Source organism: Zophobas morio, unplaced genomic scaffold (assembly GCF_036711695.1).
Source record: "Zophobas morio isolate AGI-343-1 ecotype UQ-CSIRO unplaced genomic scaffold, CSIRO_AGI_Zmor_V1 ptg000108l, whole genome shotgun sequence".
Taxonomy (NCBI): domain Eukaryota; kingdom Metazoa; phylum Arthropoda; class Insecta; order Coleoptera; family Tenebrionidae; genus Zophobas; species Zophobas morio.
In genome coordinates, this window is record NW_026972213.1 from 1,525,639 (window position 1) to 1,550,852 (window position 25,214).

The window sequence follows — 25,214 nt, forward strand, 5'->3', positions numbered from 1 at the left end:
TTGCCCAGAATAAGAACATTTGTAAGATTTAACCCTGCAGTTTTAGTTTCTTCTTTGTGTAATACAAGATTGGAGTTATTGATATTTTACACAGTTAATTGTAAAACTAAAGATCGAAAGGGGTCAGTTAAAAGTTCACACTCTTAAATACATGTTTAAAGGGGTTTTTTGGTTTTTAATTAGACAACTTTTTTCCAAATTAGATTATTAGTTATTACAAATTAATCGTAAAAATATAAATATTGTCACTATATAAATGATATGTAGGTAGTTTCTAAGGTCTCCCAAATCATTGTTTTAACTAATAGTTCAGAGTTACATAATAGTGAAATACCCTCCAATAGGCAGCGTTAAATTCTGCCTTTTTTTTAAATACATTTTTCGTAAATTTTGTTCAGTAGTAGTTAACCTCAAAGACAGAAGAGACAAATACTTCCACACCTATTAAGATATTATAGATAATATTGTTACGAAAGAGACCCATACGCCGCCTCGGTGCTACGCCTATGTGTTCTAGTATATACGGCAGTGATGACGGCGGCCGGAGAAAAGCCTGGAAGCGGAAGTCGCGAAGGCCAATCTAGAAAGACCTCGACTGCGGATCTTCTAGAAGGTGTTATAGGACTTCTGTTAGTTAAACATAAAACTCTCAGAATCTAAAAATGCTTGCCTCAAGAATATGTTTTTTGTTAAAAAGTATTCTACTGTAAAATATTTTCAGAAATAAATTATATCAACATATTTCAGGAAAAAAATTTAAATTTAATATATCCCTCGGGCACATTTTTTTATACGCATTGATATTTTAATAATAATACTGCCGCAAAATGACGAAGGTTTTCGAAATGTGATATGCCGCATAAAGCGTTACCGTGTTACATTGGAAGGCCAACTGCCCTCGTCACACTTTCAATAAGAAGAATTGAAATAAACGGCCGAATTTTAATATTTTCGATAAGCCCATGTCAAAATACGCCTCTCTAAGGGACTTACGGAAATTGCTTAACTCACTGATCTTGTTGGAAAAATAGATCCCTAGGGCAGCACGAATTTAAGGGTCCACTGGAAGTGCACAATCCCGTTGAATTCATCGACTGTGAGTTAAACTTAATTTATTTGTCTTGGAAAAAATCGTCCTTATTTTTTAATTTTGCTGAGTAAATACGAGCACGCCAGAGAAGTGTGTTTGACTGCGTCGCGAAAGTAAGTGAATTTCTTTTAAAGTGCATTTATTTGATAAGTTTTGGCTTTGTTGACGTTAAAGCAGAGCGACATCGAGAGAGGGATGTGCGTCTTAGTCGGATTACGTTTCTTGAGTATCCGCAGTGCGGCCAGCAACGTTCAATTATCGAATAAATAATTAGGTCCCAATGGAGAATTGACTAAAGGGTATTGATTTAATGATAGTTCCTTGATAATTTGCGGTTACAAGACACTTGTCGGTTTGATTTGCTAGCGAATGTGTGGGGCTGAATACTAAAATCGAATTTGACAACTACAACGAACTTGCAGAAACTGCCCTTCGATATGCAATGAACTTAACGTTTCCTTAAACATGGTGACATTTCATGAACTAATTCGAAGACAACATTTGCACTGGTCACTGGAACTGCTTTCAGTTTATAGCGAAATGTAAGTGGAAGACAGTAAAGTTCGGAGACATTTGAATATCAAATTATGAACTGTTCCTGACTCCAATTAAAAAAGAAAAACTTTACAACCATTTCTAAGAGGATTCGGAACATCAAATAAGAATAAATCCACAGCGCGATGTAAAATATAATGCTGGTTTATGTCTAGATATGCGAGTTGTAAACTCATCAAGCATGAGCAGCTTAAATTAAAAGACATTGTTTAGAAAATACAAATACGCTTACAAGTCAATATTTTTTGGGTTGTTACGCAAGCGTTGATCTATTGGATATTGAAGAAAATAAGACAGAACAATGTACATTTCATAATCCAAATTTAGAAATTAGGGTTGAATACATGCCCCGGTCTTCTTAAGTGCATGTTGTATAGAAAAGCAAAAAAGCTTTTAACTCAATCAAAAAACAAATTACTTCATTCATTAATTTCCCCAATATATATGTATAAAGCATTAAAAAAACAATATTTTATTAAGGCACAAATAGCACTGCTTATTTATATGTATTTTAGCAAATAGTGTTTACAATTTTTTTTATAAAATTAGTGTTAATTAGTTTTAAAGCATATCTAAAATTTCACAGAAATCTTCGCTTGGCTTGATGATTTTGAAAGATACTGTGTCACTGTGTTGTAAATTTTATTGTGAAGTGTTGTTCAGAACAAAAAAAACGTCATGATAAGGAAATGCATCAAAAATTGTTTTTAAAAGCTCTAAACAGTGAATTACAATTCATTTACAACACTGTGTAAAAGAATACATGTTGCGGTGTTAAAACATTTGTAAAGAAAAAGTATATTCTCACTTCTTGCAGTGTTGACAATATTAAAATTGCTACCAGGTACTATTAATTATTCAGAGGTTATCTCGCTATCTGCTTTTCAATTTGCAAATGTCCGCTTTATATTAATGTTTCCCTTAAAAAAATATTGTATTTCAATGTTGACTTATGAAATCCGTTGGCGTTGAAAATTATGAAACTAATAAAATTAAATTTCAAATCATGTTAGGTCAGCTAAAACAAACATTTAAATGCAGGTTTTATTAACGATCTTTTTAAATAACGACGCGTTAGCTCATTTTTAGGATTTTTGCGTAAATTTAAATACACCTCTGACTATATATCGGGTTCTAGATGACCAATTGTTGGAACACGACATACATTCATCATCGCAGAATCAACTCCAAGAGTGAAACTAATTCAACAATCGTTATACTACTGCTTCGTTGGTTACGTTAACAATTATTTAAAATACAGGCCTACAACTGAGAATTACCAACCTGAGCTGGCCTGACCTGGTAATAATCATAGGAGGGAAATGTACAATTAATTTCTGAGTATACTACAGCAGTACAAGGTAACCAGCCGAAAAGAAAACCCTGAATTTTGAAAACGATAATCTAAAGACTTCTACCACACTCCTTGATATATCCAAAGCTTTCAACAGTGTTAACCATAAATTACTTATAAATAAATTAAACACCATGGAACCACTTTTTTGAAGTCATATCTCTATAACAGATTTCAAGCAGAAAAATATGCAACATAGTAAACATATTGACAAAGATTTCGACATAAAGAGTACGTAACGACTTTACATTTTTTATGGTTTAGTAGTAAACAATTTACTTTACACCATTGTTGGTTATTCTCCAGGTCCATCTGCAATAAGAGGGAATCGTCCGGATTTTCTATTTTTCTAAAGATCTTAATGTCATCCGCGTACATTAGAATATGGGAGTTTTTAATTACTTCTACAATGTCATTGATGTAAATTACAAAGAGCAAGCGGCATTACACACCCTTGTGGTATACCCGATGTAGAAATATGAGAGTTAGATATAAAGCCTTTAAACGTAATCAAATTTAGACGAGAAGAATTAGTTTTCTGATTAGTCGATGACGAATTAAATGAGGAGGAAAAGTAAAGGGCAAACACATTTACTACGTCAACAGGATCGTGATATGAACTATTTACCATTTGGCTATACTCTTCCCTCCTATTGTACTTGTCAAAATCATTTTGGATATCCTCAGTTAAGGTATTCTCTTTAGGTGGTCGAACCATCTGAGACTTTGTGCTTTAACAGATCCTATTACATTGGGCTCTCTATATAACACTTCTAGTTCGTTATTTGTTCGTCTTTCCCATTGTCCATTTTCTACTTTTCCACCAAATATCTTCCGGAGTACTTTTCTTTCCCAGACTAGTGTCATGTCCTGCTCCCTTTTTGTTATTACCCAAGTCTCAGATGCGTATGTGAGAATGGGCCTTATAACTGTCTTGTACGTTTTTAGTTCGGCTCCACTGAATATATTTTTATTCCTGAGCAATTTATTAAGCGCTTGAACACAACCGTTTGCTCTCTTGATTCAAAATATTGGATATCTCTTCTTTTATGCATGGTTTGCATGTAAAGCACAGTTCCTAGATATTCAAATCTTTCGACTTGCTCGAATCGGTATGTCCTTGTGTTCTCCATTGTCATCATTAGGTACTGTCCTTGTACGAATTCCTTATTTGCCCATTCCATATATTTTGTTTTTGCTTCGTTTATGTAAAGCCCTTTCTCTCTCGCTTTTGCCTCTAGTCTTTTGGTCACTTTCTTCAGCTCATCTCTATTTCTAGTTACAATTACTATGTCGTCAACAAATGCTAGACACTGATGTTTCTTATGGTATATTAGCCCTGATCTATTTATATCAGCTTCTTATATTATTTCTTCCAATAATCGGTTAAATAACAGTGATGACAGTGGATCTCCTTGTCTCACGCCCTCTTTTACCATAAATTTTTCTGTTAGTTGATTTTTTATTTTCACCCTGCTTTCCGTTTTTTGAAGGGTTAGTTTTATCATCCTGATCAGCTTTGGTGCAATTTTTAGGTTATTTAATGCTGCGTATAGTTCCTCTCTTTTGATTCGATCAAACGCCATTGTTGGTTTGTTATATTCATTGCTCTCTGCTTGTATTTCTCTTAAGATGTATATTTGATCAACAGTACTTCGACTTCTTCTGAATCCACTTTGATATTCACCTATTATGTTATCTGTTTGCGCTGTCACTCTATTGTTGATATGTGTAGCTAGTATTTTGTATACAACGTTTAGTAGTGCTATACCCCTGTACTTCTGACAATTTGCTTTGTCCCCGTTCTTATGTATCGGGTATAGTATTACTTCATTCCATTCTGCTGGTAATACTTCTTGTTCCCATATATTTTCAAGTAGTTTATGGATAGTGTTTATTAGTCGCGGTCCTCCATGTTTTATCATTTTATTCGTTATATGATCGCTTCCTGGGCTCTTATTGTTTTTTAAAGTCTTGATGATATTTTCTACTTCTGTTAGGGTTGGTGCTTCGTCTTCTATGCTCTGAGTTTGTATTCTAGCTACTGGCTCAGTTCTTTCTTCTTTTATAGAGTCTCCTGCGTTAGTGTCTTCGTTTCAGAGTTGTTTGAAGTATTTCCTCCAGTGGTCTAGTATTTCTTCGTAATCTATTATCATTTTTCCACTCTCATCTTTGTAGTAGGGAAATTGTGCTTGGTATCCCCTTTTTTCGTTACTTATTCCTCGGTATAAATTTCTGACGAGGTTATTTTTGTAATTTTCCTTGTGTCTTTCAGCTTGTCTTCATAGTGTCTTCTTTTCTTTTCTCATATAACTGCTTTGTATACTTTTCTTTGTTCTAGATAGCTGGTTTCTGTTTCTTTTGTCCTTTGTGTTAACATTTTTAATCTTATTTTATTGCGTTTCTCCAATTCTGCTTCGCATTGATCGTTGAACCATCTATTACGTTTTTTATTTATGGTTTTATTGCTGTTTTTTCCTTCTGTATTCACAGCGTTCTTGATTACACTCCATGCTTGTTCTACATTGCCTTGTATAGTAGGTCCCAGTTCTTGGTTAATTCTATGTGCATATTCTACTTGTTCTTCTCTTGTTTCCAGTCTAATTATTGGGTTTTTTGTTTTTTTGTCTATTTCGTTTTTCGGGTATTAATTGTCTCATCTTAACTCCAACCAGAAAATGGTCTGAATCTATATCAGCGCCTCTATATGTGCGTACATGTGTAATACATTCTTTTAGGTCTTTTTCTATTAGGACGTGGTCTATTTGATTTATTGTTTTGCCGTCTGGAGATCTCCATGTACCCTTGTATATGTCTTTTTGCTGGTAGTACGTAGGCCTGAACATCTCTTCTGTGCGTATTTTTGCGTTTAGGTCTCCAATTATAATTTTCAAATCATATTTTGGTATGTTTTCGTACGCTTGGTCTAATTCATTGTGTTACTGTTCTTTTATTTCCATGTTTTTCCTCTTCTGACGGTGCATGGATGTTGATATATGAAATCTTTTGATTTCTACCTTTTATTCTCAGTATGCATAGTCTGTCTGAGATTGATTTGAAATCAATAATTGATGTTCTTAGCTTCTTGTGTATTATGAATCCGATACCTACCAGTGTGTTCTTCCCTCCACTATTAAAGAATATGTAATCTCCTACTTCTTGAGTAATTTGTCCCAGTTGTTTTGTTTCGTGTAGTGCCATCAATTGAATATTATTATTTTTTGCTTCTTTTACAAGTTCAATTAGTTTCCTTTCTTGGTAGGATCCTTTGATGTTCCATGTTGCTATTTTTACTATTGTTTTTTTTGTCTCGTTAGCGTTTTTTTGGTTTTTGTTTTATTCTTCTCGTGTCATTTTATTTGCCATGTTATCTGCCGAGGGTCATCTTGGTTTATAAATTTTATTAGTTTTTTCGGGTATTGTTTTTTATTTTTTCCAACAATCCCTTTTATTTGTTCCACTTCCAATCTCATTTTCCAGACTCAGTTTTTGGTACACGCGCTATTTTTACTTTTTCTCTATTCTGTTTTTTTTTTTGCCTGTATTTCTCTTTCGTTTGCAGTTAGGTCGTCGTTTACATATACTTTTTCTTGGAGTTGACTTTTTTTTTGTTTTGGATCACTTTGATTTTTTCATGTTTGCCATGTAGCCCTACTAAACAAGTTTTCTCTCCTAGTTTTTTTGCTTCATTTATTTTTACTGTTAGCCCCATTTCCCTTTCAATAAAATTTCCCATTGCTTCTCTTAATATCTTTGGGTCAGTCGTATTCATTGGCATTCCTTGTACGACAATATTATTTCTCCTCTTGTCACTTTCTAATTTTTCTATTTTGTCATTGGCATTTTGTAATTGATTTCTTAATTTCTTATCCGGTATATTTCCTGTATGCAGTTTTCATTAATAACTTTTAGCTTATTTGTTTCTCTAATATATTTCTTTTGTTCATTTTTAATTTCTTTCATTTCCTCTGTAATTAATCTCATACTCTCTGCATGTTCTTGCTGCTTTCTTTTTATTTCTTTTGTATCACTGGGTGAGATCCTTTAGTGTCAGTAGTACCATCATCTGTGCTAGTGTCTCTTGGTTTCCTGTTACTGCCGCTTTTTTTGGAGATTGTCCCAATCTTCCGCTTTTCTTTTTCCCTCATCCGTTTTTGTATCCTCAGTATGTCTCATTTTGCTCAGGTTTGTTTATACTCTATTTCACCACGGTAAGGGCTGATACTCAAGTCAACCCTTCGTAAATATCAACCCCTCTTGGTGTGATTGTGTCCTTATATCTAATGTTTTCACTGTTAATTATTGTTTGTGTTCTCGAGAGCACTGCTTTTTGTTTTAGCAGAGGTTGTCCTATCAGTCCGTTGTTATGGTTATCTGTATAACCTAACTTTTTCCAACTATTGTTGTCGCACTAGAATCTTCGATTTACCTTCGTAACTTTATCTCTACGCACTGGTTTCCGATTTTGCACATTCTTTGCAGTTATTTGTGTTTTATTTTTAACAACATTTCCCGAATTTTCGGGTTTAATGTTGGTGTTAGGTTCTTCCAAAAATGGGAACATGTTTGTCCAAAATTGTATATAATGTTCTTCATCGACGTCAGTAATTTGATAAAGAAAATGCTAGTCTGAATTCAGTATATCTTGATAGAACATAATAAAATTTGCTTTGCTAAAATTGTAGATTTTGGTAGTTGTACATACGGGGAGGTTAACATGAGAGCTATTGTTCATTCCAAAGTTAATGTGCAATGCTGGATGGTATTTATCTTCGATTACTACGGGGCATAAGTCGTGAGTAACAATACAGTTATTTAGTGAACAAAAAACTAAATCTAGAAAATGATCATCAGCGTTAGAGACAGTATTAACTTGCGTTAAGTTCAGTAGTGACATCATATTCTTTATTGAAAGAGTCTTCTCAACACTGGCATTAGTAAAAAAGTTGGACACATTGAAGTCTCCAATTAAGACTAAATTGGGATACTGTAGAGCATAATTTTCAAGACATTCCACAAAATATTCAAAGTCTGTCACGGGTATATCCGGAGGTACATACCTGGTCAGAATATATATACTCTGAGAATAACAATTAATTTTACAAGCCACCACATCTACTAAAGATGGAAATTTGGATTTAGATAATGTATCTTGTTGCAATAAAATCTCGATCGGCCCTGAAGACCTTAAACTCCTTAGGAATAAGTTCGGAGCTAGAGATAGAGGGATCTAACCACGTTTCCGACAAACAAATAATATCACGTTCACAATCAGACAACCCAGCATAAACATTGTTAACCACATGTCTCACAATTCTTATATTTTGATAGTATATATCTACCTCGTTGACATTGTTGTTTTGATAGTCAAAAAAAAAAGAGACTATGATGATTATGGATAGAAGTATTTCAAGGTGTTATTATTGAAAGAAGAGGAATTGGCAACAGATTGAAGAGGAGAAAATTGTGACAGTGATTGCTATAGAGTGGGCCGAAAAAGATCATGTTTGATTTTATCCACCGTCTTCTTGAAACATATACAGGAGCTATAGTCCCAAACCGCATGATCAGTATTGATATCAACGTTAACAATTTCATCATCTTTTAACGTTTTCATATGTATGTTGCTACATTTGAGATCATCAGTCTTACAATCAGGAACATTATTCACCAGCACATTTAGGACATGTCCGTACTTGTTACAATTGAAATAGGCAGATCAACTTCAAATGGAGCCTGATAGATTTTACTTTTTTTTTCGTTGCATTAAGCTTAAGCAATTTAATTTTCGAATCGAAAAATTATTTCATGTTGTTTATGTATGTTACAATATTATCTTCTTCTATATCATCGGAATATTCTAATACTTGGTCGTATGCTTCTGACTTCTCTTATTTCATATTGTTCAGAAAACTTCACCTTTGCAATTTGCTTGAACGTTTTAGTACTTCCACATCCGACTAACAATCGACCGTTTTTAAGTATTTTTACCTTGGCGATATTTAACGATGAATTACTGTTTTTTGCTAGTTTTTGGGCTCAATTCATTACTATTAAGTTCGACGAATGTTTTAGGCTCAAAAGATTTATCGGATTTTAAATTTGAGCTAATCTTTTGAATTTACACCCGTAAAGCAATATTCAAACTGGTTAAGTTTTGAATTTCACTACGAAGTTTCGTTATTTAGTTTGAAAGTGTATTAACTTGTTCGCTAAAAGCTGAATTGATCAATGCTGTTAATTGATCAGCAGAAATATAAGTGTTTAAGACAAAATAATGAAAAAAAAAAAACAGTAGAAAACCTGTGTTTCAGGCACCAGTCACCACGCACCGTAACACCCAACCAATCCAGTTCAATATAAAAAAAAACATTTGAAATGATTTTCGGTGAATTATTGAGAAAAACCAATTTAATTTTATATTAAATCCACTAATGTTACAAAAGCTTAATTGTTTAAATTCATCAATTATTTTGGTGTACAATTGTAAATATTACGAGATGAGTATTGAATTCAATTAATCTAAATAATTTTTGTTGCAATATTCCGTCATGCAAAAATGAAACGGTGAACAATTCTATATTAAAATAAACATACTTATCACAAAAATATATTTAGAAATCTGGCTACTTTCTATATGTCTGTCTGTCGTATGCATCGATTTTTATTAGACAGATATTCTCGGAAACTACCGGATCGATTGTTTTCAAATTTTATAGGTATGTTGCGATGGCAGAAAATGCAAACTAGAATTTGTCTAATCGTCCCCACCGACACTTTGATGACGTCACCATAGTCCTGTACTTGTGTTATACATATAAATCCGCCTTATTTTCCCCCTAGGCATCCAGATTTTCGCAAAAAAGTCCAACATTTAATACTGATATAAACAGTCCACTTATGAACGCCAGGTGGCATATCGATTAGCGTGTCCTGCTGACACTGTGACTGGTATTTTCTGTATTTTTTTAAGCTTACAGGGGTTACCATTCGAACAAAATAGGATTTTCCACAATAAAATTGTATAAATTTTCGAAAAAGCGGAATTTGTTGTTCTGTACTCTAATTACGTGAAGGTTAAACAAAATTGCTGTTATAACGTCAAGACTGTGACTACAATTTTTTTTAAACATGTTACAGCATTGCCTGCGGTTTTCTAAAATTTGCTCAAAGGCTCTGCTTTGTAAATGTCATATCACGCTCTTATGAATTTAAAATTAAGCGTCTCTTTGACTTCCAAACATTCACATATGAAATTTACTTGACTTAATTAAACTGTTCGTTGACAGTTGGGTTAAATCTTAGATACATATTTAACTCCACTAAGTTTCTTGGATTGTGGTTATTTGATATCAAAAAAATATATACCACTCTATATATAATACATAAAAAATTCCTTCATTGAAGTCCCCTAAAATGCACATAGCAACTAAAATGTTTTATGTAATAATAATAATAATATTTTATTATGGATAAAAAATTTGGTAAGCAGCAGGTATATAAAATTTATTTAAAATTTTGCATTGTGACCTAGATTTTTTTGAATATTAATTGACAATTAAAGTTAGCTGCTTTCGGTTGTAGAGATTCTAAAAATATTATCAAAAAGTAAGTTGAAAAAGTTCCATGTTCTCATGGTATAAATCGTATTGGCCTAGTTGTACGGTTAGGTCAGTTATAAGTTAGATTTTTTTTAAGCCAATCTTTAAGTGATCTACTTCAAATCCCCAAATGACTAAACGGAAAGAAGATAATTGTCACGTAATCATTGTCTGTTTAGAATTCTTAGCATATTGGGTAAACAGATCAATGTGCAAACAAATCTTGCACAAGACAGTTGAAATTAGAAAAAATTAACGTGAATTGGGGAACCTAATTTCGTATCGATAATTAGCTTATACCTGTCTGTCGTCTCTTTTGGGACAGATTTATTAAGATTTCTGGATCAGAAATCGTTGAAGACATTATTTTATAATTCTAGATTTTCCAGTTGTTTGTGCTTACCTTCGACGAATTTATTAAAAAAGTAAAAAGATAAGTAACAAAAGGTATAAGAAGAAAACATTTAGAACATACATTTTTACGTAGACTGAGAATAGTTACCCCACTTACCCTGTTTTTTTTTTCCAAGTTTAAATCGTTCCAGTGTATCATTTTTGCATTTACTCGCGCAATAAACGCAATTTTCACATGGTTTGCTATTCTTTTGTGTACACTTTAATTATCGACAGCACAAAACAAATTTTGCATTGTTACAACGGTATCAAGCAGATATATTAAATTCCCTCGGCAGTCAATTAATTTTTCATTTCCAAATTTTCTGTTCACACTGCTGACCAATATACTGCCTGCGCTGCATTCGTTTACAGTTATTTCAGAATCGATATAGTGTCTATCTAATTATTGACATAAATACGCGCCAGCAAAGAGAGTATTTTTCGTAGAAATCTAGCTCTTGCTACCTCCAGCATACGTGGCACAGAGCCAGGGCAATAGTTGTTTCGGATCAGTTCTCTTCCAAGCAATCGATAGTAAACTATCTGAAATGTAACCAACACTGCCAACTCGAGGATAGCTCCAATGCGGTGCTCCTACTACGATATGCATCCAGGCTATTACAAGTTCTAAATTGAAACAGTTATTTTATTTCTACAATTTGTTTAAACTACCAATAAATATGTATTTTTAAACTTTTTTATATTTTTAGAATTTAATAGACTCCTAACACAACTCTGTTACCCCTTGTTTATTGTTCTTTTTAGAATATGCCATAGTTGTGTTTTTAGTATTGTCCTTTATTTTATAATCCATAATTTTTACTCTTCTAGAAAAATGATTTATTTGATGAGGAGATATTTTGACCTGTTATAAATTTTTTTGTATTTAATAAGAAAAACAGTTATCAACAGACAACAAAGATCTACTAGTTCAGGGAAGTATAGACATTTCCTCTTTAATTCAATAAAATGTCATGTTTTATTCCTTAATTTTTTTCTATTAGAGCTGACACTTCGGCGTTTAATAGTCTTCACGCCATTTCTAAATTTATACACTGACCAACGGTTTCAAGAAAAATCGATGTTCCTAGTAATTTATGTTCGTAATTTCTTCGTTTCTATAAATTGTTTGGTATTGGTTGCAAAAGTTTGAAAATACTGTCACAGCTGCCTCTTGCAAAACATATCTGCCAACCCAATTGATTTCTTGAATTAACTTGCAATTGATATTCCTCGAGGTTCAGCTGTTTTAAAGTTTCCAGGAAACAATGATTTAGCTCGAACTCTCTGCATGTTGTAGGTTTTTACTTCCGGAGATAAGCTCAGTGATGCATTATAATCGGGTCATTTTGACGAACGTCTAATTCCACGTTTCACAGCTCGCAGAATACGAAAATGTCAGTCCCTCGTTTCCGTCTCTCTGCCGTTTGTCTGTATATCTATTTGTTGGTGAATTTATTAGACAGATAATCTGCGGAACTAGAGAACTGATTACTTTGAAAATTAAAATTTACTTAGAATTTTAGACCTAACTTGATGTTATCGTGTAGATGATTTAAAAAGTTTAATGCGGTTTACAAAAGCATTAATCACGCTATTAACTTAACCACTCAGTTAACCAACACGTGATTTAACTGAACCAATCAAACTCTCGGATCTACAGGTTAATCACATATTAGATTTCAATTAGAACTAAATATTTAATTCAGGTGCTATAAACCGGCGCTAAATCTGTGAATTTGAAATTTATAGCCCGTTTGCCTGTGGTTTAATAGTGTACCACAGATTTAACTGTAACCGTACAAATTATTTCAGGAGGTAATAAAATTTGTTTAATGGAATGTTATCAATTTAACGAACTTTTTGAAATTTTCGTGTGTCCTAACATTGGTTTATTAATAATAATTAATGATTATAAAACTTATGTATGCGTCTCCTCCAGAAAACTGACGACTCGAGAATTTATTAAATATATGTTTATTTATTAATAGCCTATGACATATTATTTTGTTGTTACTACTAATGTGTATCCGTATTTTTAATTATTCTTTATACAGAATGTCTCAAAAACAATGAACGAAGCGATTTATTTTACATTATTTTCTGAAACCCAACGAACACAACAATTTTCTTTGTCGTGTAATAATACTGTACGTTTCATAATTAATATTCGTTTCCACAAAAAAGATGACGTCTTCTCAAAATTTTATAAACAAAATTAGATTTGGAATATGCAACATGACTGTTTTATGTGCGTGTGGTTTCAAACCCTCCAGTGCAAAATAGAATTAAACCAAAAAAAATATGTTAAGTAGAAATTAGTAGGCAACACAAAACCTTCTAATTTGCTGTAGTGTGCAATCAAATATATCAACGTCATTCTCTAGATATATGCAATTAGAGAATATTTGCATTAAGAGAGAACCAAATCCATTAACTAACTGCACGTAGTCTAGGTAAACAAAAAGTGATTTTGTTACGTACATTTACTTTGTTCAACTCTATAGATATACCTATTATACAAGTTCACGGAACATTATTGTATTCCTCCTTGTATACAGCTATTCAATAAACATGACAGTTTAAACCTATTAAGCAGTACTTCTGGAAAATAATCTCTCAGATATACACTGTCCAATATGTAAGTGTTCTTCATTGGATTCCCTCTAAAGAACAAATGTGAGTATTATAAATAGGTGATTCTTAAATAATAAACTAATGACATTGCAAAATTATATAAAATATGGGTTATTATAAAAATAGCACTTAAAAAAATCGCGTAGACGATTCGTTGTGTTGAAGAGCATTATTATTACCAAGCTTCAAGTAAAAAATCTGTTGAAGAGCATTAATTCAAAGTTTTCAGTAACAATCGACATAAAAATATTTTCCTCATACAAACTGTGTTCGCCCGTTTAATCTTCTTAGGAGTGGAATCTCGAAAAAATCTGAAATATGCCACCACTTTTTAGCCCCTTAGGGGTTGAATCGTTGAAAAGGCTTAAATACGGATTTCATTATTTGTCTTGAAGACCATTAATACCAAGTTTCACGTAAAAATTTCAATTTATAGTAGAAATATTGTTCCTACACAAACTTAGCTACCCCTTTTCACCCCCTTAGAGGTTGATTCCGCAAAAATGTTGAAATACGTGTTTCAGTATTTGTGTGAAGAGCATTAATACCAAGTTTCACGTAAAAATTTAAATTTCCAGTACAAATACTGGTCCTATACAAATTAATTTTAGTACCCTTTTCACCCCCTTAGGGGATGAATTTTCAGAAATCTCTTCTTAAACGATGCCTGCAGTATAAAATGAACATCCTCGCCAAATTTCACATTTCTATCATTAGTTGTTTGGGCTGGGCGTTGATACGTCATTCGAGACATTTTATGTATGTATAATATAGATATTTTAAACAAAATTTTTCACTTTTCCGTACAATTTTGCAAACATTTTGTTTCATACAAACCTTGGCCTGACAATTACAAACACAGCAAAAAAAGAATTAGCCAAATAGGTACTGCCTACTAGGTACTGTAGCAATATACAAATAAAAGATGAAAGGTGTCTATGCAAATGCTATCAACTGTCAATTATTGTCCGTTTTCCCGTGCTGACTTTTTATTTTTATTTTGTGTTCATTATTGGTTGGTTTACTACCTGGTTTTTCAGTTGTACTTTTAGCAGGCATATACGCACACAATTTTTCTGAAATTATAAGAAAATTATAGGTATTATTACGAAATAAACCCATACGCCGCCTATGGGTGACTCATCGTCGATGACGGCGGCCGGGAGGCGTTCGCTAAAGAAAAGCCTGGAAGCGGAAGTCGCTATGGGTATTCCAGAAAGACCTCGATCAGGGAATTATGGATTAAATAGAGGCCACCTCCGGAATTATTAGTCATTCAGTCGAGTCGGAATTATTTTGTACATAATCGCTGTGCAGTTAGTCGTGTAAATTTGAGTTAGTAAGAAATAAATTGTTGAGTTTTACCCACGCCGATTTTAAATACCCGTTAACGTAACAGTATTTTGGACTGAAATTATATGCAAATCTTGCACACATTTGAGTTCGCTTTAACTTCGAATTTAGGTGCCCACAACGTGGAAATGTCAGCTCTGTGGAATTCATAAAGCTGACATTTTATAGAGTACAGTAAATTGGGTTTACAAAAAAAATGTTTTTAAGATCTGTAATGATTATCATCGATCTAAGGGTCTTTAAATCTACCTGAATATGAAGTTAGATTGCAGTAAGTGAAATAGGATAATTTCAATATTTCAACATCACCAGACTCACGACTATTACGAATGATGACATCTAATGTTTCAAAAAGAAACTCAGTAACAACTTGAACACGAGATTTAAAAGAGACTTTTGGATCAAAATCCATACCGAGGTCATGTACCACTTTCGGTCTAATGACTACATTGCCATCAATATTATAATCGAAATTAACAAGATTTTCCTTCTTTGAAAATGTAGCTCTTAGTTCTTTTGACTAATCAGTTGTTATTTATATACCATTTAAAAACCTTATCAAAGCGTTTTTGCAAACATAAAGTATCATCATGTCTGTCGATTAGACTATATATTTTTAAAGCATCTACAATTAAAAAGTAATGCACGTCAGTAATTTCATTAATATAATTTATAAATTATGAACATATTTAACAAGATTAAACTCTACAGATATCTGTTCTCTAAGTAAGAATTGTGCCTCGTCTTCTCATCCGAACACTGGTATTTTATCTAATTAGGTAGTATCACTACGTATTCGTTTCCATGCACCATTTTTAAAGTGATCACATACCTTGAACAACGATCTCATCTGTTATGTGTCACCATAGGTCGCCCCAACTTGTCAGTTGCCATATTTGCTCGTGCTTTGGTCTAGCACACATCTCAAAAATTGAAGTAAAAATATACACTCACACTGGAGCTGTTCGCCACCGCACTGACACTAACACCAAACTCTAAAATACATACTTATTAATTCATATATAGTGTATTTTGACTCTACTTTGAGACCACAGAAAAGAAAAAATCAAAATCTATTCCTCTTTCTTTTCTTTTCTTTTCTTTTCTTGTAAATTTCACACTAGAGTAGTCCGTTGATCCAATAAATACCTGGATCAGCCATACATTAAACGCAATGGGAACTGATGCTGATGCATCTGAATGCAGCGGCTTCCGCAGTTTCTAACCAAATCACTCTGTTGAAATTATTTAGGGCCGGTCTTTTCACCTCCTGATAAAGTTCCTGATAATTTTTATCTGCTGGATAACGTCAAATGGTGTCTTTTCACCACCTGACAAAATTATCTCCCAGATAAATAGCTCTTATTCGGCAGATACACTATTCGGAACTTTGAGTTCCGAATAGTCGCCGATTCCTACAGATATCTGACGGCGACAGCCGATGGCGCAGCGAACTTACGCGATTGCTCACTTGTCGATGACGTGCCATTTCTGCCAAAGACCGTTATAGGTTGGTGTAGGTGTTGTTTTTATTTGAATCGTGAGTGATTTTATTATTTAAAAAAAATGGGCAAACGAAAAATTGAAAATGAAGAAAAACGGAAGAGGGAGCCAAATTACACGAAGGCTGAAACAAGGCGGCTTTTAAAAATTATTGCTACTAGGGCGCATATTATTGAAAATAAAAGAACCGATTCCGTCACGTGGAAGCAGAAAGAGGAGACGTGGAAAGAAATTGCTGCCGAATACAATGCAATAACAGGCAAGTTATTTATTTTACATGTTATATAAATTATATTTTTATTATATATTGTAATTAAAAATAGGAAATGTAATCCGAACACCAGAAAGGATTCGTCAAAAGTACGAAGCGACGAAGAGAGATATAAAACGCAAAGTTGCGTTCAATAAAAAAGAAACGTACAAAACTGGTGGCGGATCTTCCCAGTATATGAGTTTTGAAGATTATGAGACCGAACTGTTAGAGTCCCTAACAGTGCCTGTCAATGGACTTCCATCCGAATTTGATTCAGATGAGGGATTGATTCCTATGAGTGAGAATACATGGGCTGCATTCACATTTTTACTGTCACTATCGCTAATTTAAGCAAAAGCATCAAACATTCCTTCAAAATATGCAAGTTTATTGCTCTACATCAATTTTTTCTTCATAAAATCACAGTAAAAATATGGATATTATATAAATAGATATTAATTTTGAAATATAAACAATTGTTTCAATGTTTTAGCAATGAATGGTGAAACATCAGATAACCCGAACATTGAAATTGGAGTCAATGAGGATCTAACATCAGATGCTCAAGTGCCACAAATAATAATTGATGTATAAGTTCTGCTTTAATTAGTCATTTGACTCTTTGCTAATCGTTAACTTGCATTTGCAGGAGGCACATGTTGATCCATCTGAAACAGAGGAATCCATCGTCCCGGGACTTTTGCAGGTTTGCTCAAAGGACGGAGGAGAGGTAAGGAGCCTATACTCGGTAAAATATCATTTAACAGTTGCAATGATTGTAGGGTTCAAGTACAGGAGTGAACTCAAATATTAAATGGACGGGATGGTCTCCTGCACAACTAAAAACAAAAAAACATCCTCTCCTAAATCAAAAAAAGGCAAAGGGGCACTGTACCAAGGACCAATTAAACGTGAAAGTGGAGAATGTGGTGAACTCACGTCATAACCTTGTAGAATTGCAGAAGAAGTACCTGGAAAACGAGGAGCTTCGTCGAGTTGAAGAACATGAATTAAAAATGGCAATTCAGAAACAGAAATTAGCCGCTTTGGATTTAGAAATCGAGAGGGAACAGAAACTGTATTTAAAAAAAATGGAGTTACTAGAATGTGAATTATCGATTAAAAAAAAAACACTAGAGTTGCTAGAAAAATAAAACATTTTTTTATTTTGCATGAAACAAATAATACATATGCATGTACTAAATTATAAATCCTCCTGCAGTCAACATATTTCGAAAATAATCAATTATTGTTTCCCTTTCTTCAACACCACCATCGTTATTTTCTACACCATTATATACCACGGGCTGATCCTCTTCATCATCCCCTTCAAAAACTTCTTCATTTTGTTGGCAGGCAATGTTGTGTAAAATGGCACATGCCACCACAATTCTCTGTGCTAAATTCAGCCGACACCTTATACCCACACTTAGCACCGGAAATCTACGCTTCCAGATTCCAAATGTTCTCTCCACAACATTCCTAGTTCTTATTTGTGATTCATTATAAAGATTTTCTGCCTGTCCTTCAGGATTATGAATCGGAGTTAAAAGATACCTTCGAGAAGGATAGCCACTATCTCCTAATAAAATTCCATTGCCCATCTCGCCATTTTCAAACCTCATATATACAGATGAATTTTGAAATATGTGGGCATCATGTGTCGAACCTGGCCAACGTGTCACTACATCCAAAATTTTATGACTGGCATCACAAATAACTTGGACATTCAATGAAAAAAAGCCCTTTCGACATCGAAATAATTCCGCACGCTCACCTCCTGGAGATTGTAACTTTATGTGCGTACAGTCTATTGCCCCGATCACTCGTGGAAATTGAGCCAAATTATGAAATTTAATAATTTTCTCGTGTCTTTGTTCCTCAGTATTCGGCATAAAAATATAAATCCTTCTTAACGTACAAATTGCTGTTACCACACGTTGAACTATTTTTGCTGCTGTTGATTTATGGACTCCCAGAAAATCACCTGTACAAATATAAAAATCTCCGGTGGCCAGAAATCGCAACGTTAAAAGTAGTTGATCCATAGGACGAATAGCTCGATCTAAATTCCTGTTTTAAATTAACACAAATTAATAGTACGTCTAATATTTCCTATTTATTTTTACCTTCCGGTCCGATGATGTAAATGCTCTTGAATTTCGTTAAATAATAATTCTACTGTGGCTTTTGAAAGGCGAAAACGATTGAAAAACTCTTGGTCATTCCAAAAGTTGAAATGATCTCTCCTTTCGCGAACAGTATATGTTCGATGTGGATTTATTTCTTCGATCACATTTATTAAATCTGCATCAAATAATATGTCGATATCTTCATAGACATCCATAGCGTAATCAAAACAAAACGATAATATACGAAGTAAATGAGGTTATGTTAGCAACGGTACGACTTCGAACGTCAAAAACTGTTGCAAACCCAGTTGCAAATAGTCTTTCTCTCTTATTCATGTTAGAATACCAATAGCTCCCACTCTCTCGCTTACAGCTGGACTAGCTGATTGTTATCGGAGACCCATGTCTAACAGTTGCAAAATGAAAAGACGGTACGAGCTTATTTAGAAGATAAGACCGCCAGGTAAAGTTATCGGGATGATAGTTATCGGACACTTTATCTGGGACATGAAAAGACCGGCCCTTAGTTATATAGGATATTCATCCCTTCTCGGAACTTGCAAATTCTAGCATCAGCGTCTTGTATCCGAAGTGAATTCTCAGATTCTGCAGTGCATTTTGTTCTAGCATGACAGGTGTGCCGCTTTTTGTAAAAGAAGACCTTATACATTTAGTAACCATTTCTGACTACAAATTATAGATACATATCATATTTTAACATAACAATATTTATTTAAACATCTACCTAGCTGGATAAAGAAAGGAGTGTTTGGATGAGAAAACGACGCACAATTAATCAGGTCAAACCATTTTATGATCTTGGACCTTCATTGTGCTCGTCTTCTCATCCAAACAGTCGGTTCCCAACCCCTATTACGGATAATAATCCCTTCGAATATTTTTGCAGATTTACTTTAAAGCTAATGAAACTAATGACAATTGACAGGTTGCGGCGACCTCTGATGACAAATAGGAGATGAGATGATTCTTCAGAGGGTATGATCAATAGGCTTCGGATCTTAGGTTTTTTGCGTTTTTATATCTACTTCAGGCATTGCAGCAAAAGTTATATATTTATCCGAATTTAAAAAAATCAGTTTATTTAACGCCCATTTACTACCTAAAATGCCTAATTTACAGTTAGAGACCTAAAGTGTTAATTAAACGACCTAATTGTAAATTTTAAAAGACTTAAAATAGGATTCCACGACCAACTTTCACAATAGAGATTTTCCGTAAATTCATTGTTTTGGCTAGCAGATTGTTTAAAAATGGACAACGCCCTTGAGTTTAGTGGTACGGGTTGGTGTCGCCAACTGACAACGCTGGCATTCATTTTATTTAGATTATAGCCGGAAGGAGGTGAATCTCTGAAAAAGCATTTTATTTTAGAAGTTTATTGTTAGTGACAGTGAGTGTCTTTGCGTGTTAGTGAGTGTGCTGGGGCCGGTTTTGATTTTTGTGCATACAGTAAAGAATCCTCAAAATGCCTAAGGTAAAATCATCCATGAAAGATAACAGTGAGTTATTCTGCAAAGTGTGTGGAAAAGTTCAAAGTAAACATTTAAAATATTTAAGCTTGAATTATGTTCACATTTTTGTTTCCTAGTTTAAGTGCGAAAAAAAATCACACTTTGAACAACACTGCATTGGCGATGCACATCAAAAGAACGAGAATAAATCCAGTAAACAGACTTTATTAAACATTAGTTGCGACAATGATTTTACGCAATTTTGCACCGATTTATGTAGGGCATTTACCGCAGCAAAAGCACTCTGAGAAAAAATTATCTACCAAAAGATTACTATATGGTGAGCACTAGAATTTGTATTTAAAAACTTTTTAACATAAATTTTATAATTTACAGGTAATTAAACAAATTAGAAATTCTATTGGCAATAATGAAATATGGACTGGAGTCGATGAGACGACGGACAGATTAGGAAGATACACAGCCCATTTAGTAATTGGAAAGTTATCTTCTGAAGAAGCTGGCCGTCCATTTCTATTAGCTTTGAAGCAGCTTGATAAAACTAATAGCAACACAATCTCGAGATTTAATCATTGGGTGTGCTGTTGATAATTTTAAGCATTGAAATTATTATAATTTATTTAGTTGTTAATTTGTAGCTTTATTGTGGCCAAAAGGAACTGAACACAAAAAAGTTAAATGGTTTGTATCAGATTGTACTTCATACATGATCAAACTGGTACTAATACTGAAAGTGTTTTATGAAAATATAACACACTTAACACGTATGGCACATGGGTTACATTTAGTGTCTGAAACAATTAGACTGAATTATCCAGATGTCAATGGGATAATTAACAATGTTAAGAAAATCTTTTTAAAAGCACCCATAAGAGTAGAGTTTTATAAAAACAGTTTACCAAATACACCTCTCGCACCTGAACCTGTATTAACCGGGTTGGGCACTTGGATTCAAGCAGCATTGTTTTATCCAGAGCACTTTGATGTCTTAAAACAAGTCAGTAAATATATAATGGTTTTTTACTATCATTCTTATCTATACTTATATAACAAAGCTGAAGCTTTTGTTTATTTGAACACGCATATCTCAGAAACTACTGGTTCAAATTCAAAAAATCTTTTTGTGTTGGATAGTCCATGTATCATATCTACATATAGGCTATATAACATCACGCTACGATAATTAGGAGCGAAGTAGCAATGAAAAATTCGGAAAAACAGGAAAATTATTCCCCCTTTGACAGCTTCCGTTGCTTACGCTGCTTAAACGGTTAAAGTTACGTGAAAATCATGTATGACGAAATTGTTCCCCTCTAATAAAAGATCTAAAGAAAAGTTCGCGACAGCATATGTCTATCTTTTAAGGTCGAGTCAGTATAACCTTTTTTATGGTAATGAAATTTGTTCTAAAATAATAATGCATTATGTATAAAATTCTCACGTCACAGTGTTTGTAACCGAACTTCTCCGAAATGAGTTGACCGATTTGTATCAAATTTTTTATGCATATTCAGTAGGTCTGACAATAAGTTGTAAACTATTTTTTAAACTCTTAAGTGATAAGGGTGGTGCACCCTAAAAAATGTTTATCTATTTTTTGGAAAAAAAAAATTTATTTTCATTTTTTTAAGATTTGTCATCAAAAATACACATAACTCTAAATTTTCACCTTTCTACCACCAACCCCCATTTTTTAATCGTCTATAAAATAAAAATCAATTGCTGTTGCTGTTAGTCTCGCTAAGACTCAAAAACGTCTTGACTGATTTGAAATTTTTTTATATTACGGGGATGGTTTATAAATAAAAAAAATACGGATAACTTAAAAGAACAGTTAAAAAATTGGTCTAAAGAGTTTAGACAGTACTTCCCTCGCTGTCGGAAACTTGACGACTGCATGCCTATTGTGTTTTTTTTCTCATTACATTTTTGTAGTGGGAATTTAAAAAAAAATTGCGATGACGTCATCAACATTTTTGCAAGGTCACGTATATCAGTTGGGATAGATGTAGTGTAATACTAAGAATAAAATTATTATATTCTCAAATTTTCGGGAAAATGAATTAGGTCGTTTGAATATTGATTTGTAATAATCAATTAAATAACGAAACAATTTACTCACGTATACCTACGTATCAGAGGCAACTGAAAATCGTGTATGTATAAACATTCTTAATTTAAGATGACAGGCGTAACAGCATACGTGAGAGCCAAACAGAAAAACTGTAAACAAAACGACCGTCGGTTTTATTGCTTCGACTTCCGCTTATTATATAAAACATTGGGTTTTATTTTAATTCTTGACGGTGAAATTCACAATTGGTTGATTATAAACATGTCTATTTCACATTCGCGGAATCAAGTGAACGCATAAAACAAATGCAGGTCTGTAATGTTAAAGTCGATGTAAATAAGCGTGCTACCCTTATGTTTCAACCGAGTTTTTCCTTTAACAAATTTTGTGTCTACCAAATTGGGTTGGTTGGGGTATAATACTAATAATAAGTGTTGCCTTTAAATTAATCAATAAAATAAATTGACTTCATTAATTTTTTTGAACCACCTCTTAAGAAAATCTAAAAAATATGAATGGAATGATAAATCACAAGTACAAACTCATCATATTTTTTGCATTTTAGATAGGATTTATTCAGCAAAATTTAAGGGTGACGTCATCAATTTTTTTAGGAGGGATGAACAAATACATTTTGAACAAAAGTTTACCATGCTTATAATAACTTTAAAATATTCCCAAGATTTCAAAGCATTCGGTTTTGTAATTCCTGATTAAATCGATAAAATAAATTCACGCCTTCATTAATTTTTTTGAGTCACCCTGCTTATGCAAATCCAAAAATATGAATGGAATGATAAATCACAAGTACAGACTCATCATATTTTGTACATTTTAGATACGATTTATTCGGCAAACTTTTGAGCTGACGTCATCAGTTTTTTGTAGAAGATAACCAAATATATTTTGACTAAAAATTTATTATGCTCTTTATAACCTTAAAACATCTGCAAGATTTCAAAGCATTCCGTTTTGTAGTTCCTGATTAAATCAATAAAATATATTTACGCATTCATTAATTTTTTTGAGTCACTCTGTATATGCAAATCCAAAAAATATGAATGGAGTGATAAATGACAAGTACAGGCTCATCATATTTTGTACATTTTAGATATGATTTATTCGGCAAACTTTCGAGCTGACGTCATCAAGTTTTTGGAGGGGATAAGCAAATATATTTTGACTAAACATTTATTATGCTCTTTATGACCTTAAAACATCTGCAAGATTTCAGAGCATTCGGTTTTGTAGTTCCTGATTAAATCAATAAAATATATTTACGCATTCATTAATTTTTTTGAGTCACCCTGTATATGCAAATCCAAAAAATATTAATGGAGTGATAGTTCACAAGTACAGACTCATCATATTTTGTACATTTTAGATATGATTTATTCCACAAACTTTTGCGCTGACGTCATCAAGTTTTTGGAGGGGATAAGCTAATATTTTTTGACTAAAGATTTATGATGCTCTTTATAGCCTTAAAACATCTGCAACATTTCAAAGCATTCTGGTTAGCAGATTAAAAATTAAATTTCAAAATGTTGTTTTATAATTTTGATTTTTTTTCCAAAAATCTGGACGTTTCGGGTGAAAAGTCGATTCAGAGTTGTAAACTACATGTGTAGGACTATGTTATTTTATACAATTGAAAACCCATTTACTATGTACAATTTTGAAGTGACGTCATCGCTTTAGTGGTGGGGATGATTCGACAAATTTTGGTTAGCGTTTTACCATCTACATGATATTCTTAATATAAGTACAAAATTTCACAACAATCGGTCGAGTACTTTCGGAGATTATCTGTCTAATAAAAATCCGTGACAACAGACGGACAGACGGACAGACGGACAGACGGACAGACGGACAGACGGACAGACGGACAGACGGACAGACGGACAGACAGACGGAAATGGGAGACCTATTTCTTCGTCTTCTAGGGGTCATGAAAGATCGAGAAAACGTAAAAGTAGAGAGTCGGCCGACGGACTCGATTACAATACTTCCTTTGCTTACGCTCGGGAAGTAAAAATAAAAACATTCTAAAAATTTTGTATGGGAATCGCCACTTCGAATTAATTTCAATAGTTGGCGTTTCTGACGGACCTGTCGTCTAACTGACGTGTCATACAAAACTAATTTTTCCGTGCGATTGTGATAATTATATTGCATTTCAAATCGTTCTTTGTTTTTTCGTAAAAAAAAACGTCGTTTATTTTAAGAAAAGTCTTGGTTAAAGTGAATTTAATTACAGATTGCGAAAGTTTCTTATTCATTTTGATATGCCATTCTTTTTACCTATATTCACTTTGTTGGTTTCGACAAAACCTCAAACTTTACCGTTATTCGAGGATTTAATTTGAAGTTTTCAATATTTTAAAATTCTCAAGACAAAATTTACACATTTGATTGACTGTGAAAATAATTCTGTGTCGTTTTATGAAGTTCATTAAAATGCCGAGAAGACGACAAGCTCACATAGGTCCACGAAGTCAATCAAATGTGCGACGAACTACCTCAGGTGCAAACCGCAATGATTTATTTCATGGATAATTCGGATATGGAAGTTGATCAGCGTTGTGCTCATAATCAACATAATCAAACATTGAAGCGAGACATTGAGTGGTATGAATAAAACTGAGTAGATACTCATATTCGAAGTACGAAGTACCTACTTCATTATTACTCTTATATACCTGAGCATCTACTCTATGTACTGAGTACCTACTTGGAAACATTGTATCTCCCAGGACACAAACTGAACATC

General features: G+C 33.3%; 3 protein-coding genes across 7 annotated transcripts in view; 2 read left to right on the top strand and 1 right to left on the bottom strand.

Moving 5' to 3' along the window:
* Window positions 1-25,214, top strand: part of LOC135144639 (zwei Ig domain protein zig-8-like) — a 412,694-nt gene that overhangs the window by 159,367 nt on the left and 228,113 nt on the right. The window lies entirely within an intron of this gene.
* Window positions 16,506-17,898, top strand: LOC135144772 (uncharacterized). 2 transcript variants are annotated; one of them, XR_010283224.1, is made up of 4 exons: window positions 16,506-16,748; window positions 16,813-17,330; window positions 17,392-17,472; window positions 17,525-17,898. XR_010283224.1 is itself a non-coding variant. In XM_064076848.1 (3 exons), the coding sequence occupies exons 1-3, from the start codon at window positions 17,238-17,240 to the stop codon at window positions 17,894-17,896; spliced, it is 546 nt and encodes a 181-aa protein (XP_063932918.1). In that variant the 5' UTR covers window positions 17,066-17,237; the 3' UTR covers window positions 17,897-17,898. The 2 variants fall into 2 exon arrangements, 1 of the variants encoding a protein (XP_063932918.1); XM_064076848.1 differs by lacking the exon at window positions 16,506-16,748 and having other exon boundaries at window positions 17,066-17,330.
* On the bottom strand, window positions 17,882-19,361 carry LOC135144771 (putative nuclease HARBI1). The gene is made up of 2 exons (XM_064076846.1): window positions 18,872-19,361; window positions 17,882-18,815 (listed from the first exon to the last, which is right to left on the bottom strand). The coding sequence occupies exons 1-2, from the start codon at window positions 19,087-19,089 to the stop codon at window positions 17,942-17,944; spliced, it is 1,092 nt and encodes a 363-aa protein (XP_063932916.1). The 5' UTR covers window positions 19,090-19,361; the 3' UTR covers window positions 17,882-17,941.

Coding starts and splice junctions, on each gene's coding strand:
- LOC135144772 (XM_064076848.1), top strand. CDS start 17,238: ATGAATGGTGAAACATCAGATAACCCGAACATTGAAATTGGAGTCAAT. Junction 17,331..17,391: donor TGCCACAAATAATAATTGAT/GTATAAGTTCTG, acceptor TTGCATTTGCAG/GAGGCACATGTTGATCCATC. Junction 17,473..17,524: donor GCTCAAAGGACGGAGGAGAG/GTAAGGAGCCTA, acceptor CAATGATTGTAG/GGTTCAAGTACAGGAGTGAA.
- LOC135144771 (XM_064076846.1), bottom strand. CDS start 19,089: ATGGATGTCTATGAAGATATCGACATATTATTTGATGCAGATTTAATA. Junction 18,816..18,871: donor TTACATCATCGGACCGGAAG/GTAAAAATAAAT, acceptor AATTTAAAACAG/GAATTTAGATCGAGCTATTC.